Raw genomic sequence first — 21,076 nt, 5'->3', positions numbered from 1 at the left:
ATATGGTCAAATGCCATGAAATCAGCATGCTCTAGACTCACAGAGAAAGAATAGTGACCATGTCTACACATGTAACACATCAGACTGAAATTGTCTCATGTGGGTTTTCTTAACACACAGAGCACGTTCCTTGCCTTTCCAGTAGGTCTGAGCCATGGCTTTGTTTAATTGTCTGAAATAGAGGTGAGTCAGTGGCTATGAGGAGGTCGAATGTGTGTCTGTCGTCCTCTGCCTTAGAAAGCTGTCAGCCCCGATGCGTATTGCACAAAGCTAAGCAGTTAGGACAAGGCCAGATGTCCTTGAGGTCTAATAGGGACATATTTTGAATGAGTCTCTTTCGGAAATTAGAAAAATCAATAACACACTCAAGCATGAAATGCAAAAGTCAAAATGCTTTCCTAGTAAATGTACAATCCCGCCAGGAATGGGAACAACAAGCATTTTCAACGAGAGAGGCGAGGCACTCCAGATGATCCTATTAGCAGGTTTAAATGCATAGATGCTGCCATACACCAGAGGTTTTTAAAAAGCTAAATGACAGCTTTAACCACTTCTGCTCTAAATGCCAGATCACCTTTCCAGTGGTGTGTTGGCTCCATCTTTAGGGAAGCAAGTCAGACTCAACTTGTTGCAAACTGAGCTTTATACCTAGGTTCCTCAGCCTTCCCAGGCAGAAGCCTGCAAGTGACACTTGACATACACCCTCCTCCCCCAGTGAGGTGGGGTCTGTCTCCAAGCCCAAGGTCACCTGCTTGGGACTCTGTTCTGAGATGCTAGGGCTGGAAGTCTGCAAACCTTGTTTCCCAGACTCCCTTGTCGGTTGGCTTCCTATTGGGCTCTGCCAACAGGGGGCGCTAGAGGGAGTCTGGAAGAAGAGAGCTACCATTCTGCTCCTTCCCCGCTCCTACTCTTGTGTTCCACCCTAAGGGGTGGAAGCTGCCTCCATGGTTGCTTATCTCTGTGTCTGTTCTCTCTTCCCAGATCCCCACTTCCCTTTCACCTGGCAACCTCCTAGTCATCCTTCAGGACCGGCAGGAATGCCTCTTGGCCAGCCCACACCCTGCCACGCTGCCTGCTCTCACGTCTGCAAATTAGTGGCCAGGCGCAAAGCCTGGGCCTGCATTGGGGTATGGTGGGTAGAAAACCGGCTCTGAATTGTCACTTCTTCCCCAGGTGGACCTCCTTGCTCTGGGCCAGTTTAGTTACGACCGTAATTCATGATGAACTATGAATGCAGGCAGGAAAACTTGCTTGTTCTATGAGAACCAAGTTGAATGCTTTGGAAAGACCTGACAAGGGAGAGCAGCTGAGCAGAAAGTTCTGCCAAGCCACGTCCTGGCAAGGCAGCTGTAAGGGAGTGGAGATGAGTCATAAAACATCCAGGGGAGCTCTGCATTCTGCTCGCTTTGCATGTCTCACTCCAATTTAAAGGAACTGAATCTGGAAACTACAGATGGTGCGATTTTCAATGAAGTTTATACAAGAAATACAACTCGGTACACTAATACGTAGACCCCCAGTCGAACAGAAGGTCTTGGCCCCAAATCAAAACCCTGGTGGACAAATGTTCATTTGCATATTTAAAGTCACAATGTTTGCAGCATATACATTTCACTGTTAGGACTGTCTGTTGTAACTAGCTTTTTAAGATTAATCAGGGGGCTGCCTGGGTGGCTCAGTCAGTTAAGCATCCATTTTCAATTTTGGCTCAGGTAAAGATCTCAAGGTTGTGAGATCCAGCCCTGCGTCAGGCTCCACGCTCAGCGTGGGTCTGCTTAAGACTTTAAAAATAAATAAATAAAATCTAAAAAAAAAGAAAAAAAAATCAGACACCCTTCGGTCCTAGTCTGATAGATAAGTAGCACCTACCACCCAGAGCTATTTCTGGTAAACCCAGACCTCAAGGAAGGTCACTGTGGGTCCAAGGAGGGACCAGCCTCTGTGAGGCGCTGGTGGGAACTGGGGTGAGCTGGAGAGGTGAAGATACTGGTGAACTTGAGTGATTCTGGGAATTCCGGGGTGGCGGGTGTTACAACCATCCCTGACCGTGGCACCCCTTGCTAGCTCCATGGATGAGCCCACCGTTAGCACATCTGTGAAAGGCTCGGCACTCCGTCTGCACTTTCTGAAGGTGTTCTACTTTACAGGGCACACGACTGGTGTTGAGAACATAAATGACAATAAAAGATGAAGTTCACAAGCAAGTGCCTAATGGAGACACATGTAATAGCAGATGATGTCCCTTAGGCTAAAGTGGCTGGCAATAAAGTTCATGGGAAGGAAAAGAGCTGAATGGAGAAATGGGGAAGATGAGATTATGCTCAAGAAATAAAACTAAAAGTGTGAGATTAGAGATACTTTGGAGGTAAAAGCTTTCTCCATTAAACTGTATCAATAAACTGAATTTTTTATGGGGATTAACATAACAATAAAAAAATTAAAAAAAAACTGAATTTTATTATCAGTTGCCTTTTGCCACTATTTCCAAAACATATTAGAGTACTCCAGCTGTATAAATTCTGATGCTAGGCATAAAGCTTTGCATCTCATGTATACATGCATTCGTGATATGAGTTCCAAAAATGGTTAATTATCCCAAGATGCCAATCCCCAGAAGGAAGGAAGGAATTGTGGGTTCCCTCCATGCCAGGCTAAGGCCCTTGCTGTGAGTCAGTCCGTGGTCTAGGGTGCCCCGTGGTCTTTGGTGCATAAATGACACCAAGAGAATTATCTTGCTTCCCGTTTCTGTGTTTTTGGAGCAGAGCTGGAACTTAAAGGTACTTGTGAAACGATGTGTGTGCAGACACCTCCTAAATTTTTAAAAATTTGTATCCCAATCCCTTATGATTGTCTCACCCACACTGAAATTGAGAGCAATATATCTAGGCACCCTCTTTCACTGAATCTTTCCAAAGCATTCATTTTTTTTATAATAGAAACAATGATCTTTTTTGCACTCATATTTCACTGGCTTCTGTAACAGTACAATATGCACTTACAAGGCAAATACCACTGGCCTAAGACTGTTTGGGGGACAGCTACAACTGTCCCTTAGGCAGCTTGTGACCCAACTGCTGGGAGCAGAGATGGCATGTGGGTGAACCACAGAGGTGGCTATGCTGTGGAGAGCAGGCAGCGCATCTTACGGGTGGGATGGAGGACCGTGGCTCTCTAGCCAGTGGGTTCAGCACAGGGGGACTAAGAGAGCTATAACTGTATGTGCAAGGAGCCTTACGTAGCGCCGTCTGCACGGGCCTAACAAAACCAAAATCAAAACCAAGAACGACTCAAGCATCCACACAGAGAAATGGCTGATGGACGTTACATTCACAGTATGGATCAGTGTAGACATGAGACATTTCTGTGTATATTGACCTAGAGGAATGTCCATGATCGTTGCAGGTTATAAAATCAAGTTGCAGAATGATATGAATGGTGTGATCCCATTTGGTTAAAAGGAAGACATAACACGGGGTGCCTGGGTGGTTCAGTTGCTTGAAGTTCAGGTCATGATCCCAGGGTCCTGGGATTGAGTCCCACATCGGGCTTCCCGCTCAGCAGCAAGTCTGCTTCTCCCTCTCCCTCTGCTCATGCTCTCTCTCTCTCAGATAAATAAATAAAATCTTTAAAACCAAAAAAGGAAGACATAGCAGAAGGAAGAAGAGAGGGAAGAATGGAGAGAAGGGAGGAAGGAGGAACAGGGAAAATAGACTATCTGTATGTGTTAATATAAACACTAAGAAATCAAGAAAGAAATGGAAGGATTCATTGCAAAGTTTCCTCAGGAGAATGAGGAGGGAGAAGGTAGCTTATTAACTTTATCTTTAAATATCTCTGTATTTTACTTGTTTCAGTGATCATATATTACTTCTTTAATTCAACAATCTAATGAAATGAAGTAAGAAAATTAAAGTCAATTACACCTGAAGAAAGCTGGAATAAAGGAAGACTTTTCTTAAAAATTAAAAAGAGCTTCTGAGGCATGCTCATGAATAAGTTGATTCCAGGTTCCATCCCTCAGGGTGAACCATGAGCCCCTGGGTCTCCCACTTCTCCTTTTCTAGGGTGCAGCCTGTGTGGCCAGCCTCATCCAGCCTCTCACCCATGTGGTAAAAGCCAACCTCCTCCACGTGGGCCACCAGGGTTTTTCAAAGCCCACGCACATGCATTATCTGATTCTTCTCTCAGCGGCCCTGTGAGGATGGCAGAGCATGAACAGTCTTGTAAAGAGCAGAGGAAACTGGGACAAATAAGCAGTGATGTGCCCAAGGTTACGCAGGGGTCCCACAAGGCGCCATGGTCATATGCCCCCAGTTCCTTTTTGGCTCCCGAGATGCTGCACGTCAGCAGCACAGCAAGGGACTTATAAGGAGAGTAGAGCCTTGTCTGGTCCCATAGCCCATGGTCACAAAGGGAAAAGGACTCGCCAGCAGGAATTTAACCGATTTCTACTTCCACACCGGGGGTTAGAAGCAAACTTACCCACAAATATTCAGCGATGGAAAAACCATGGGTTCTGATGGCGGCTATTGTCATTGTGACCACACCTTACCTCCCTATGGTGTTTTGCAGTTGACAGAGGACATCAAGGACCACGGCATGCTTGGTCATGGCTGCAGGACATTCCCAATCACAAACTAATACTCCCCCTGCATTTAAGAGTCGAATAGGTCACACTTCTTGAATGTTCACCGGGTATGCCATTCGGTCCATTTCGGAGGTGAGGAAACTGAGGCTCAGGCGGGTTCGGTGACACATCCAGAGTCACTCGCTTCATACGCAGAAGAGGTGGGACTCAGATGCAGACACGGCCAACGCCAGGCCCAGGATGGCGGGCCCGCTCGCGTGCCACACAGCGGAATGATAGCGTGAGCCTGCATCGATGTGATCATGACCGCACACACCATCACAGCTACCCTACACTGTATTCGGGTTTAGTTGCTAATTTTCATTTTAATGCTTCAAACCAGGGAATGCAAACTTTTATATTTATAGCCCCTTGGTTCTGTTAGTTTTGTCAAATTGGTATGATATTTACAGATCAATAGTAAGATCTGCAGAGGTGAGTAGAACCCCACGGTACTTAACCTTTCCTTTATACAACATGCCGGAGAAAATCACCAACATGAGGCCTCGGTGAGCGAGGCCAAAAGTTCATCACTGCTGAATAACTGCTTAATTAAATCCCTTTCAGAAAACTGCCACCTCTCCGAAAGGTCAGCCCCGGCTGTGACAGCTGTGTAGATATACACTGGGACAAAGAGGCGGGCGTTGCATATGATTAGAACCAATGAATTTTTAACATCTTGGTAATGATGCTCTCTGGCCCTGTAACTTGATGAACTGATGTATTGCCATGGGGTGGATGAGAAAGAGCAAATAAAACAGCCTACTACAGGAATAGCTTGCTTTTGCTTTCATGAGATGCATAAAACATTGAGGGGGAGGCAGGGCAGGTCTCGAAGAAGCAAAAAGAGAGACAGAGACAGAGGCAGAGACAGACAGATACACATGAAGAAGCAAAAAGAGACAGAGACAGACAGACAGACACACACACACACACACACAGATGATTCCTACCCTTAGCACTGGAGAACCATATCTTCCCATCAGTTTCTCTTTATCGTACTGACTTCAGTGGTAACATACTGAACAGTGGGCTGTGTTTCATTCACGTTGAATAATGAAGAGCCTTCATTATTTATTAAGCATGTACTTATAAACGTGTATTAATAAGTGTGTGACCCTTGCTCCTATTCTCATTTCTCCCCCTTGGGAGCGGAAGTTCTTCAACTGTAAGACTCTGGCCTGGGTGCGAGACGGGGGGAGGGGTGATCAAATGATGGCCAGCCAGTGACTCCGCCACTAGATTATGAGCTCAGGGTTAATTAGCAAATCTAAAAAGCACAGATGACCAGTTTTTCAATTTGAAAAGGACTCATTTTCTAAAAAATCTTCCTTTATTAAAAGAGAATTCTGAAGCTGGAGGAAAGCTCCTTGCCCTGGAGGTCCTGGGCCCAGAGGATGTCTAGGGCTATAGGATTGTCACTAAAATTATTCAAGAGCACACACGGGCCCATCTAGAGGGGCATGAGGGTGGCAGGACTCTGTTAACACTCAGCTCTGACAAATACCTGAAATAAATACATTAATGACACCAAATGTACAGGGCAGCATGAGGGGACTGCCAAGCACCATGGACTCTCAGGGCCTATCATCCTTGGGGCTTCTGGTTGGAAGCTAGAAGAGTCCACTCTCCATTGGTTTCAAAGTGGCTGGAGGAGAAAGGGGTCAGGCTCACCATTCTGAGTGTGCTTGGGAAGGCAGGGGCCCACTTACCATCTGCAGGACATCAGAAGAGACCATCTGCATGCAGCACATGGCTGTGGCCAACGCACACACAATGGTGGAGAGGACGTTGAGGGCACACACACTGAAGAGGAGATCCTGTGAGAGAAAAATGCAGCAGAATGTCAGTCTCATCTCGACAACCCAGATGGCAGATCCTTAGCATTTCCATCAAGGTCCAGAACGAGTGTGACCAATTGCCTTCCACTTCATGGAGGGTTTCTTTTGTAGTTTTTTGTTTGTTTGTTTTAATAATCAAAACTGGCGTTTAATATAGACACATTTGTTTATTCTTCTACAGTGCTGATCGAATTATTCTTAGATACTGAATGATGTATTTCACACTTTTGATCACTATTAGGCACTCACTGTCTAAGAAAATCTTGAAATCACTGACATTTAAGTAGGTGGGCATTCTTTATCAATTATAAAATGTAACTGAAAATTTTGAAGACTTTAGTAAAATGCCAAGTTTTTAAATTAAACTTTTTACCTTGAGGTAATGATAGATTCACAAGCAGGTGTAAGAAATAATACAGAGAAGTCCTGCAGACCCTTTGCTCAGTTTCCTCCATCTTGCAAAACTATAGTGAAATATCACGACCAGGAATGACAGTGATGCAGTCAAGATATAGAACATTTCAATCACCACAAGGATCCCCACCCCACGTTGACCTTTCAGAGACACACATACCTCTCTCCCGCCTGCTCCAGCTCAATCTCCCATTCCCAATCCCTATCAACCATTAGCCTGGTCTCCATTTTAATAATTTTGTCCTTTCAAGAACGGTATACAAGTGGTGTCATATAGCATCTAACCTTTCAAAATTGGCTTTTTTCACTCAGCGTGATTCCTTCAAGATTCATCCACACTGTTGCATGTGTCAGCAGATCATTCCTTTTTATTGTTGAGCAGTATTCCATGGTGAATGTACCACAGTTTGCTTAATCAGGCACCAGATGAGAAATATCTGGGTGGTTTTCAGTTTGGGGCTATTATAAATAAAGCTGCCATGAATGTCTGTGTTTGTGTATGGGTCTTTGTGTGAACATAAGTTTTTACTTCCCTGGGAAGAATATCCAAGAGTACAATTGCTGGGTCATATGGTAATTAAATGTTTAGTTTTATAAGAAAACTGCCACATTGTTTTTCAGAGTGGCTGAACCATTTTATGTTCCCACCAGAAATGTATGAATGATCCAGTTTCCCTGCTTCCTTGCCCACATTTGGTATCACTATTTTTATTTTAGCCATTCTGATAGGTATGTAATGATATACCAATATGGTTTTAATTTGCATTTCTTTGATGGCTAGTGCTGCTGAACATCTATTTGTGTGCTCATTTGATCTGTATATCCTCTTTGGTGAAGTGTCTGTTTGTATCTTTTGTCCATTTTCCAATAGAATCGTTCTCTTTTTTATGGAATTTTGAGAGTCCTTTATGCATTTTAGATCCTAGTCTTTTGTCAGATGTGTGATTTGCAAATATTTTCCCCCAGTCCATAGCTTGTCTTTTCATCCTCTTCACATAAGTTTTCACAGAACAAAAGTTTCGTGTTCATAAGGTCCAGCTTACCAATTTTTGCTTTTATGAATCATGCTTTGGTGTCAGGATTTTCTCTTATATTTTTTTCTAAAGTTTTTATAGTTTTATATTTTACATTTAAGTGTGTGATTCATTTTGAGGTAATTTTTGAATAAAGTGAGAGTTAGGTTGAGGTTTATTTTTGTGTTTCTAATTTCAATATTGACATGTTCGTTGCTAGATATAGAAATGTGGTTTATATTTGCATATTTATCTGGTATCTTATGACCTTGGGATTTATGTAGACAATAAGGCCATATGCAAATGTTTTATTTCTTCTTTTCCAATTTGTATGCCTTTATTTCTTTTTCTTGCCTTATAGCACTAGCTAGAATTTCAAGTATTATGAATAAGAATAAGATGAATAAGATGGTGAGAGCAGATATCTTTGGCTTGTGCTCTATCTCAGAGGGTACACTTCGTGGAGTTTTAACTGTCCAAGTACAATTCATTCCTCTTTAGGAAACTCACTCTCAAATCCATAAATAGAAAAAAATAACCATGATTCACAAAAATGACCAAAGATTTAGTATACAGGAATACCTTGGAGATATTGGAGGTTGAGTTCCAGATCATTGCAATAAAACAAATATTGCGGTAAAGTGAATCAAATGCATTTTTTTGGTTTCCCTGTGCATACAGAAGTTATGTTTGCACTATACTATAGTTTATTAAGTATGCAATAGCATTATATCTAAAAAAATGTACATACCTTAATTTTAAAATGCTGTATTGCTAAAAAGTGCTAAACATCATCTGTAATGATTTTGTAATCATTTTACTGGTGGAGGGTTTTGCCTCCCTGTTGATGTCTGATGACTAATAAGGGTGATGGTTGCTGAAAGCTGGGGTGGCTGAGGCAATTTCTTAAAATGAGACAACCAAGTACGCTGCATTGATTGATCCTTCCTTTCGTGAAAGACTTCTCTGTAGCATGTGATGCTGTTTGACAGCATTTTACCCACAGAACTTCTTTCAAAATTGGAGTCAATCAATCCTCTCAAACTCTGCCACTGCTTTATCAACTAAGTTGATGTACTATTCTAAATCCTTTGTTATCATTTCAACAATCTTCACAGCATCTTCTCTAGGAGTAGGTTCCATCTCGAGAAATCCTTTCTTTGTTCAGCCATAAAAAGCAACTCCTCCTTCATTCAAGTTTTTTCATGAGAGTGCAGCAATTCAGTCCCATCTTCAGGCTCCACTTCTAATTCTAGTTCTGTGGCTGTTTCTACCACATCTGCAGTTAGTTTCTCCACTAAGGACCTGAACCCCTCGAAGTCATCCAGGAGGGCTAAATCAGTTTCTTCCAAACTCCTGTTTATATTGATATTTTGACTTCTTCTTGTGAGTTACGAATGTTCTTAATGGCATCTAGAATGGTGAATTCTTTACAGAAGGTTTTCAATCGACTTTGTGCAGATCCATTAGAGGAATCACAATCTATGGCAGCTACATATAAGCTTATGAAATGTATTTTTTTTTTTGACTGTTCTGAAAAATACTTTTTTGTTTTATTTATTTTTTATTGTAATTCTAGTATAGTTAACATACAGTGTTATTAATTTCAGGTGTACAACACAGTGATTCAACAATTCGATACACCACCCAGTGCTTATCACGACAAGTGTCCACCTTAACCCCCATCACCTATTTCACCCATCCTCCCACCCACCACCCCTATGGTAATCATCAGTTTGTTCTCTAGAATTAAGAGTCTGTTTCTTGGTTTGTCTCTCTCTCTCTTTTTCCTTTGCTCATTTGCTTTGTTTCTTAAATTCCACATAGGAGTGAAATCACATAGCATTTGTCTTTCTCTGACTGACTCTTTTTGCTTAGCATTATACTCGTTAGCTCCATCCATGCCATCACAAATGGCAAGATTTCATTCTTTTTTATGGCTGAATAATATTCCATTGCAGATACACACACCACATCTTCTTTATCTATTCATCTATCAATGGACATTTGGGCTGCTTCCATAATTTGGCTATTGCAAATAATGCTGCTATAAACATAGGGGTAAACATAACCCTTTGTATTAGTGTTTTTGTATTTTTTGGGTAAATACCCAGTAGTGGAATTACTGGATCATTAGGTAGTTCTATTTTTAACCTTATGAGGAACCTCCATACTGTCTTCCAGAGTGGCTGCACCAGTTTGCATTCCCACCAAACGTGCAAGAGGGTTCCTTTTTCTCCACATCCTTGCCAACACTTATTGTTTCTTGTGTTTTTTATTTTAGCCATTCTGACAGGTGTGGGGTGGTACCTCACTGTGGTTTTGATTTGCATGAAATGTATTTCTTAAATAACAAGACTTGAAAGGCAAAATTACTCCTTGACTGTAGGCTGCAGGATGGATGTTGTGTTGACAGGCATGAAAACAACATTAATTTCATTGTACATCTCTATCAGAGTCAGTCTGTCTTTTGAATCTTTGAAGCCAGGCATAGACTTTTTCTCTCTAGCTATAAAAGTCCCAGATGGCATCTTCTTCCACTAGGAGGCTGTTTTGCCTATATTGAAAATCTACTGTTGAGTGTAGCCACCTTCATGAATTATCTGAGCTAGATCTTCTGGATAACTGGCTGCAGCTTCTACATCAGCACTTGCTGCTTCACTTTATACTTTTATGTTATGGAGATGGCTTCTTTCCTTAAACCTCACGAAGCAACTGCTGCTGGCTTCGAACTTTCTTTCTGCAGCTTCCTCACCTCTCTCAACCTTTGCAGAATTAAAGAGAGTTAGGGCCTGGCTCTGGATTAGGCTTTTGCTTAAGGGAATGTTATGGATGGTTTGCTGGTTTGATCTTCTATCCAGACCTCTGAAACATTCACCGTATCAGCAATAAGGCTGTTTTGCTTTCCGATCATTCGTGTGTTCACTGGAGTAGCACTTTTAATTTCCTTCAAGAACTTCTCCTTTGTATTCACAAATTGGATAACTAGTGCAAGAGGCCTAGCTTCTGGCCTATCTCAGCTTTCAACATGCCCTTTTCACTAAGCTTAATCATCTCTAGCTTTTGGGTTAAAGTGAGAGACATGCAACTTTTCCTTTACTTGAACACTTAGAGGCTGTTGTAGGGTTATTAATTGGCCTAATTTTAACATTGTTATGTCTTGGGAAACAAGGAGGTCCAAGGAGAGAAAGCCAGGGAATGGCTGGTCAGTGGAGCAGTCAGAATACATATAATATTTATCAAATAAGTTCACCCTCTTATATATGGGCATGGTTTGTGATGCCCCCAAACAATCATAATAGTAACATCAGAGATCATTGCTCACAGATCACCATAATAAATACAATAATGATGAAAGTTTGAAAGATTGTGAGGATTGCCAAAATGTGACAGAGACATGAAGTGAGCAAATGCTCTTGGAAAAATGTTGCCAATAGACTAGCTCAATGCAGGGTTGCCACAAACCTTCAATTTGTAAAAAACACAGTATCTGAGAAGTGCAATAAAATGAAGCACAATAAAACAAGGTATGCCTATAATGATATGTCCTCCAATTCAATCTTATTCATACAATCTTATTCATATAAACATGTACAAAATATTGTACATACTGAAAAAGCTATCAGGAAAAATGTATCTTTCACCTAAAGACTGTGGTACTAAAGAGGCTAGTTTTGATAATCTAATCAAGGGGTTGACAAATCCTCAAGAGGAGGTGGGAAATACTCATTTTATTTCCTCATTGAATGCTTCATATATGCATTAGGTATGTGTCCAAATGACTTTCTTATCTGGGAGCATCCCCAGTGGTTTGCTCATATATACATGAACCCATGTATTCTGATCTATACCATGCTTTAAGAAAGTTCCCCAATCTCCTGTAAATTATTGTGATCACAAAGTCTTTGTACAATCCCTTTCGCTGCTCATTTGTTCTTAAAGCTTCCTTGTAAAATAGCCAATTAGGGTGATTATGATAATATTATAGGGGACAAAGTTAACATACCGTGTTTAAACACATCCCCAAGGTTAAATCGTTCAATGACAATGTGAAGACAGAGAAGAGTCTTGTTTATAAGATTTTTTGGCAGAACTGAGCAGGGTTCAGTCTAGGGCTAATTATTCCCCACTCCTGAGGTAAGAGTGTTGTGGGCACTCTGAACAATGTGGAAACAGGTGCTACTCTCAGACCTGCACCAGACACTGTTTCTAAACCTTTTTCTGTGGTTCTTTTCTAAGACTCCAACAGTTTCTTCGTGTGCATGGGCTAATCAATATCCAGCTGAATACTCCAGGGGGATCCTCTGAGGATCCTAGAGTTCTCTCCCCTCTACTACTCTGTCCGGGAACTCTAGTCCCCAGGCTTTAGTCTCCCTAGGACTCTTAGCTCTGGGTCCCCAACTCTGGGAGTCTGCAAGGATCCTCCTGAGTTCCCCTTCCCTGCTCTGTGACCTGGAGGCTTTCAAAGCTGTAAGCTGGGGCCGCTACAGGGCTCACCTCATTTGTTGACCATATCTCAGGATCACTGTCCTTATTGCCTGATGTGTCTTCTTATTTTGTCTGTTTTGGTTTTTCTTGGCTGGGAGAGTGGGGAGTTGTTTCAGGTGGGAGACTAAATCCAGTTCCTATAATTCCATCTTGGCCAAAAGGTCTTGGTAGCTTTTTTGTTTCCATTTCCTAAGTGGTTGTAGCAGGGCTTAGACAACTGCCTTACGTATTCTGTGCAACAACATTACTGCGGCCATCTCAAGTGTCCTCCCTGCTCCTGCAGCCACTAAGGATGGAGCAGGATGGGAGCTCAATTGCGTTAAAGCACATGCACAGATGTGGTTGGAACGAGCCTAAGGAGCTTGGCTTTTATTCTCTAAGTGATGAGATACCTCTGAAGATGTGTTGATGTTGGGAAAGAGATAATGCAGCCTATTTTCACAAATGATTGAGAGAGACACCCTTTGTAGGGCCGAGCACAGAGGCCAGGATGTAACAGGTGCTCAGTAAACATGTATTGAAATGAGAGACTGGAAACATGGGGGTTACCATCTTGCCACTCCTGCAGAGGGGTGAAACCAGACACATGGAGGAAGCATGGAGACTGGGAGTCTGAGAGTGACTTTGAAGCTGAAACTAGCAGGGCATGGCCACTGGTTGGGCACAGATGGGGTTGAGGGAGAAGAATAGGTAGGAAATGATTCTGAGGCATACGTTGTGAGTGGGAGCATGATGTCAGCAATGTGCGAGGGGCCTGAGGGAAAGGGGCAGTCTTCAAAGGAGAACAACCAATGTGGTCTGGGACACGTAAAGCTGGTTGCCAGGGACCTGCCCACAGAGATGTTCATGATCAGTTGGAAAGGTGTGTCTGGAGCTCATGATGGAGGTCAGGATGGGAGATGCAGACCAGGTGTCATCCCTACAGAATCAAGATGTGCCTTCCCCTGTGGGTGCCCCTGATAAATCTGATGGCCTGGGGTTCGCTCATTTCCTTCTCCAGACCCACCAGACTGCAGGGGATTAGGGTGCTTTAGACTCCCTAAAGAGGGACTTCTTGGATGAAATTACCATTCTCACCTTAAAGATACATCAGAGAATAACCTAAGATAGTATGTACAAATCATATATATATATATATAATCTCTCAGGGGGCAATTCAAAACTAGAACCAATATAGTGACATCTCTTAATGTACCATAACCAAAAATATAATCGATACCTTAATTTTGTCCTCAATCTAAAAATTTCTATTGACCACATATTCCACTGTCATTAAAATGAATGCCCTTCCGAAAAGAACATTAATTTTGTATATACTCTCATTTGCAACCTAATAAAACTACTCACAAAAAAACAAACACAAATCACAACCTTTCTTTTGACTACGTATCATGAGGCAAATACTGTTTTATGTCTCATGGAGTGTATTCATTTGAAACACACACCAAAAAGACTTTTTTCCCTTCTTCTTCTTCCAGCTGTTTAAATGCTTGGCTTTTTTTTTTTTTTTCTAGAAATGGCACACCACCTGAAATTATGCTTATGTGTTTCTTTGGAATTCTCTTTCTGGCTTAAATAATGCCTTTACTTCTGCCCTTTGACAGCTTTATCAGAGAATCCTCCGCAAGCACTGAAATCCATGTTCTATAAAATATTTTTATAAGGTCATTCAAAATGGCAAGTGTGAAAACAAGGCAGGTCTTCACTGTGGATGCTAAGTTTTGCTGCCAGCCTTCGGGGATAGTTACTCTAATAAAATTTACCATTGTCCACAGGACATTCTATTAGTTCATTGACCAGTTTGTTTTTTTTTTTTCCTACATGTTTTTTTTCTTTCCTTGAATAAAGAAAGAGATCCCACAGGAGACCATTATCAGTCAAGGTGTAATGATGGAAGGTGAGGAAAGTCTCATAGCACAAAAACTAAGTGATGAGACCATAGCCAACAGTAATTTTGTGTGTTGTAATTCAGGGATGGGAGTTAGGCTTTATCAGAATTATCCTATTGAAACTTATTAATTACTCAATGCAGGGATGTCTGTCTTAGTGGGTCTTTCATGGCAGGAATGGGACTCAAATGTGGAAAAACAGGATGTTAGAAAAGGTGGGTGAAAGTGGTCAGGAGTATGACAAGAGAAACTATGCTTGTGGCCATCCAGCTCTGTGTTCCAGGTGGGTAGGGCCAAGCTCGGTGACTTCTGGAGCTTAGAACCTCCTGCATTAAAAACAAGGTACACTCACAATTGGATTGTTCTGCTCTGAGCATGAAGCAATTATATGAAGATTTCAAAATTCTGGACAGGTAGTTCTCATGTCACCAGCCTGAACTGAAGCATCCTCTGTAGGTCTTTTCCATCTGTCCCTCCTCTCCCAAATCCAGTGCCTGTCCAACTCAGGCCTTCGTTAACACATATGTTCCTGGACAACTTATCCCAGCTTCCCAACCACTGGCTCTCTGATCCACCCTACCTAGGGGGAGTATTTAAAAGGCTTCTCTAATTACAATTCTTTCTTATGCTTCTTTGCCTCTTGGATCCAAATGTGACTCCACTTTCAAGGTCCAGGTTGAATCTCATTTCCTTGGGTGACTTCTCCAACAGCTGATACCCCAAGGAATTTTTCCTCCTTTGAACCCACAGGGCGACCTGCACTATATATTCTTTATTGCACTGTGATGTTAGACCCTGGTCATGGACTGTTACCTGATATTTAATGCAGATCTATGTTGGGAGAGGCAATCTGCCATAGGCCCTTAACATGCCTGCAAGTTCCTGCTGGGCATGCCAAGAAGATAAGCCTTGATTGCTCTTTACTCCACCCATTTCCCAGTGTTTTGTTTGCAACGAGCAACCTTGAAGAAGAAGGTAGCATTGCCCCTAGACAAAGCATAGGCTTATTACAAATGCAGCGCATTCCCCAGGCTCAGCACTTCTCTCCCGTAATGTGGCCCACTGCATGTGCAGGCATCCATGATGGGCCTTTGGCATTGTCCCAAGAGACCTGAGGGGCACAAGGAACTGACACAAACCAACATGAAGCTCTGGCAATCGCTTTTGCCATGAGTAATAATGTCCTTTCTCTCTGAACCACGGGTCTCATGTCTTCTGCCAGAGAAGTAACAGTAAACTCTAACAGGCCACTTTGTTACCTTGAAGGCTGGTAAAAACCTTAGACCCTGCACAGTTCCTGACAATATATTTCCACCTTCATTTTGAGAGGGCAGCAAGAACAGAGCACCAGTCTTCTGTTATTGTCTATAATAGAATACCTCGTTCAAAATAAGTGACTGGTAAGCATTTGTCTGAAAATGTAGGGGATATTTCATTGTTCTCTTCTGAATTTTAGGGTTCAGACTGGAAGGAAATGATATGCTGACTTTCCAAATTTCCAACCACACACAGAGAAAAATTCACCATCACCCAAATAAATTAATGGATAAGCAAGACTCTGTACAAGAACTCTTGATGGGGGGCACCTGGGTGGCTCAGTCGGTTGAACATCTGCCTTCAGCTCAGGTCATGATCCCAGAGTCCTGGGATCAAGCGCCATGTCGGGCTCCCTGTTCAGTGGGGAGTCTGTTTCTCCCTCTCCAGCTCCCCCTGCTTGTGCACTCTCTCTCTTTGGCAAATAAATAAATAAAATCTTTAAAAAAAAGAACTTTTGATGGTAGTATGATCTGTGTGTGTGTGTGTGTGTGTGTGTGTAAAATTTGTGACTTTTATTTTCCATAAAATTTCTCAAGTGACGAGCACATCCTGGAACAGATGTCAGGCCATTTAATTTGTCTCTGTAGAAAGTAATTCTTGCAGACAGAGGTCTTCGTGGCTCACTTGAATACTGATCTTACAAAAGGAGCTAAAATTAGGCTGTCATATGGAGAAAGTAAGTGATTCATGGAGGAATGTGTGAAAGTTATTATTTCAAGATGCAAACATTCTACTTAGGATCCCTACAAATTTAAGTGAATTTTGGCCTTGCTTTGGTCTCTCAGGCACCATCAATAACACAATGCTACTAGAAAAGGACAGGTTTGCTTCTCATACAATATGTGCTGTTTGTTCAATGGCACTTTTAACTTTGAGCAAGGACTCATGAGGAGATTTACACTCTCCACGATGGTACAGAACTGCACCTTATTTGGTAATTCAAAACCTTCCTCTGCCCTCTGAAGCAACTGTTTTTAGTTTCTAGTTGGTGGATATAAATTGCTTAGCTAACTATATAAATAAATGTAATTCACAGACTAATTATTTTCTTACAATTCTATCAAATTTTAAGATCAAGGAAACAATTTGCCATGTTCCTGAAATTCAAGAAAGGGTAATCAGGTAAAAAATAAGTTTCTCTATCTGTGTGTGCATGTGTGTGTTGTGTGTGTGTGTGTGTATCACATATATGTATCTTTGTATATATATATTAATTTTTTCAAAATTTCCTTCTGATTTTCTCCTTGACCCAGTGGTTAAGAGCATGTTAGTTTCACATATTTGTGAATTTTCCTGTTTTCCTGCTGTTACTGATTTCTAATTTCATTTTATCATGGTCAGAAAAGATACTTGGTAGGATTTCAACCTTCTTAAATTTGTTAAGACTTGTTTTGTGCCCTAACATGTAATCTATCCTAGAGAATGTCCCGTGTATTCTTGTGCTGATGAATGAAAAGCTCTGTATGTGTCTATTAGGTCTATTTTGTTCAAGTCCACAGCTTCTTTATTGATTTTCTGTCTGGATGTTCTATTCATTCTTGAAAGTGGCATATTGAAGTCTACTATTATTGTTTTGCTGATTTCTCCTTTCAAATATGTCAATATTAGTTTATATACATAGGTGCTGTGATGTTGCATATATATTTACAATTGCTATATCTTCCTGTTGAATTGAACTTTATGAATGATCTTTGTCTATAAACAGTTTCTGACTTAAAGTCTACCTTGTCTCATGTAAGTATAGCCACCCCTGTTTTCTTTGGTAACCAAAGAAAACCATTTGCATGGAATATCCTTTTCCATCCCTTCACTTTGAGCCTATGTGTGTTCTTGAATCTAAAGTGAGTTTCTCATAGGCAGCACAGAGATGGATACTGGTTTTTTTATCCATTCAGCCACTCTGTATCTTTTCATTGGGGATTTAGTCCATTTAGATTTAAAGTAATTATTGATAGGAAAAGATTTACTAATGCCATTTTGTTAACTGTGTTCTGTTTGTCTTGTAGGCCTTTGTTCCTTTCTCCCTCTCATGCCATCTTCTTTTGTGTTCCAGTCTTCTGTTTTTTGTAGTGATAGGTCTTGATTCCTTTCTCTTTTTCTTTTGTTTAACTTTTATAGGTATTTTCTTTGTGGTTACTAAGAGGCTTACATAAAGTATAGTTCTAACAGTATGTATATATTTTATAAAATATATCTTTCCTATATATTCCTTTATAACATATATTTTTCCTATAAATTCTGAATTTCTAAAAACTCACTGTGATTCTAATTAGCCTCTAGCTTTAAAACAATGTCAAACAAAACATTACCTTATATTTATATGACAGAAAAAATAAGCAAGTGTTGTCAAGAAATCTTTGGAAAAGAAGAAGGGCTTTGCACATCTCAAAACGTACCATACATCTACAATCACAGAATAGTGTGGTACTGATAAGGGAACAGGAGAGCCCAGATACAGATCCTTATCAAAATGATGGCACATTATATAACTTGTGTTGGGATAATTGGCTAAAAAAAAAGAAAAAACAAGAAAAATCTGGATATGAAAAGAACAAGACAGGAAAATTCTTCCTTGTGAACCTAAATATAAAAATGCTAAGCAAATTACTGAAAAACTAAATCCAATAGCATATTAAAAAATGCATTATGAGGGGCACCTGGGTGGCTCAGTCAGGTGAGTGTCTGACTCCTGATCTCAGAGCAGGTCTTGATCTCAGAGTCATGAGATCAAGCTCTGCATTGGGCTCCACACTGGGCATGAAGCCTACTTAAAAAAAAAAAAAAAAAAAAAGGCATTATGACCAAGTTTGTTTTATTCCTCTATTATAAGGATGTTTTAACATAAGACAATCTATTAATGGAATTCACCACATTAAATGAGAAAAACCATATTTAATCTCAATAGATGCAAAACAGCAGTTGCTATTTCAACACTACTTTAAAAGCTCCTAATAAACTACAAATAGATGAATGCTCCCTTAAGTTAAGAAGCCCTACAGCAAATATCAGGAAGGAGATGGGGAAGGCTACCATTATCACTTCTATTCAACACCATATAGCAGATCTCAACCATTAGAATAAGACGCTAAAAAGAAGTAAATTGTATACAATTAGAAAAGAAGAACTGCTACTATTTCCATATGATATGATTATTTACATATAAAACTCAACAACATTTTCAAATATTTAAATTAAGTAAGATCGTTGAGCAATGATGCTGGATATAAGATCAATATGCACAGTTAATTGCATTCTCATACACCAGCAACAAAAAGGAAGAATAATTTTTTTAAAAGATATGATTTTAGGGGCACCTGGGTGGCTCAGTCAGTTGAGCATCTGACTCTTTGATTTTAGCTCAGGTCATGGTCTCAGGGTCCTGAGATTGAGCCCTGTGTCCGGCTCCGTGCTCAGCAGAGAGCCTGCTTGAGATTCTCTCTCTCCCTCTCCTTCTGCCCCGCCCCCTGCTCATGCTCTCTCTCTCTTGCTCTCTAAAAGTACCAATTAAATAAATCTTTAAAAAGAAGTATGATTTTACAATAGCAACAAAAAAATACTCAAGAATATAGAAAAATGGATGAAATGATAAATAATATGTTGAGAACTAATAAATGATGAGATAGGAAGACTCAATCTCATTAACATGTTAATTCTCTACAAATTAATTTATAAACCTAATGGAATCTCAGTAAATATTGCAACAAGGTTCTGTGTATGTATGCATAGACTGACAGGATGACTCTAAAATCCAGATGGCCTTAGAACATAAGGCCAAGAATCGCCATGGCAGACTTCCACTTAAGGTAGTGTGGTTAGCAGATTTCCTGAGATGGGGCCCTCCTGCTGCAGAACAGATTCCAAATAATGTATGGTTCTTGATGCATTGCTGACCTTGAAGAAAATAGAGGCAATCTCCAAAGACCTCATCTCCACTCCTCCTTCCAAATATAAGGACCAACTTATGAACCAAAACTGGAGCTGGAAAATGTGAGCAGAGAGCAAGGATAGGAACAGGATTGTCCTGAAGGTAACTGCTGACACCAGCACTGGGATTTGGTTCTTTGGGCTAGCAGTAAAAAGGGTCAATTGAATAGAAACTCCAGAATTAAGCTCAGACACTTGAAAGACACTAATGTGTGCAGTAGTTCCTGGCTTCTAGGAGAGGCAAAGATGAATTGTTTTTGGAGGATACAGTCCTCAATTTAGGTCCAAGGATTCCTATGCATTAAGATCAAGCAGATAGGAGTTCTCAGTCAGAAATCATCCTATATATGAGGACATGAGCCACCCACCAGTGGGAGGCATCAGAAAGAATAAACTACAAGATTTAGATTCTAAAGGACTTCAAATACCCAGAATTGTTAGAGACATGGAGTACAGAACAGCTATGTATATGTTTAAGGAAATATTAAGAAATGGAAGCACAATGAATAAAGATGACCAGAATGAACAGTAGATCTTTTTCTTTTTTGTTTTGCAGCTGGAGGTCAGCTCTTGGTTGCCTAAGCCATCTCTCCTGAGTAACAATTCTTATAAAGGTACACCTGAAACGAATTTGGACTTTATTTCTTTTATCTCCCCTTGTATGCAAAAACAGCATAATTAATCTATCATTGACTTGGAGTATGCTGATTCTTTATTAGTTTATTAAGAGTCATTATCCAGTATGCCATTGGCTTGTGAAATTCATATTATTAAACCTGCATTAAATAATTGTGCAAAGACCTGCATTAAATAATTATGCAAAAAAATGAATAGGTAGATCTAAAAATTATTTAAAAGGTTCAACAAATTTCCTTAGTTTCGGTAGGTTAAGGCAGAGGGAGGTGGATATCAAATGTAAGGACTACATATTAGCACTCATGGGAGGGAACAATAGCTTTACTTTGGGGTATATTTATAAGTTTAAATTCCTACCGGCTATCAAGACTTACTATGAAACTATAGTCATTAAGATAGTGTGGTACAAACAGAGAAAAAAAAGATTAATTCATATAAACAAAATAGTGAGCCTGGAAAAAGATGCAAGTAAATATTAGAATTTGATGCATGACAGATGGAGCAAAGAAGATTTCTGTGAAAAGAATGAACTATTCAATAACCAATGTTAAAATAATTGGCTATTCATACATCATACTCAAAAATCAATTCCATATGAATGAAGGACACAAATATGAAAGGAAAAATTAAGTAAAATAAATATATGAGAATAGCTTTATGTCTTCAAATAGGGATGGGTTTCTAAAACAAGACAAAAAACAAACCTCATACAAATCAATTAAAAAGACAAATAACCATTAGAGAAATAGGCAATAGACATGAGAGATAATTCTCAAAAAAGGAAACATAAATGATAACTATCTAAAAACATGATCTATTTCAGTAATAGCTGAGAAATCCAAATTGAGATCATAAAATACCTTTTGTATGCCTGCTAGATTGGCAAAATATATTTAAAAATGCCAAATGCTGGTGATGTGGATCAAA

At 40.3% G+C, this 21,076-nt stretch overlaps 1 protein-coding gene across 9 annotated transcripts in view; it reads right to left on the bottom strand.

The window, feature by feature from the left end:
* Nucleotides 1-21,076, bottom strand: part of ENTREP2 (endosomal transmembrane epsin interactor 2) — a 473,415-nt gene that overhangs the window by 21,165 nt on the left and 431,174 nt on the right. For all 9 annotated transcript variants that reach the window (XM_036106221.2, XM_036106220.2, XM_036106226.2 and 6 more), the window contains one exon: nt 6,340-6,447. In XM_036106221.2, coding sequence (XP_035962114.2) covers nt 6,340-6,447 — 108 coding nt within the window. The remainder of the gene's footprint in view (nt 1-6,339; nt 6,448-21,076) is intronic.

The sequence above is a fragment of the Halichoerus grypus genome, chromosome 8 (assembly GCF_964656455.1).
Source record: "Halichoerus grypus chromosome 8, mHalGry1.hap1.1, whole genome shotgun sequence".
Lineage (NCBI taxonomy): Eukaryota > Metazoa > Chordata > Mammalia > Carnivora > Phocidae > Halichoerus > Halichoerus grypus.
The sequence above is the reverse complement of the archived record's forward strand: the minus strand, read 5'-3'. Positions and strand labels throughout refer to the sequence as shown.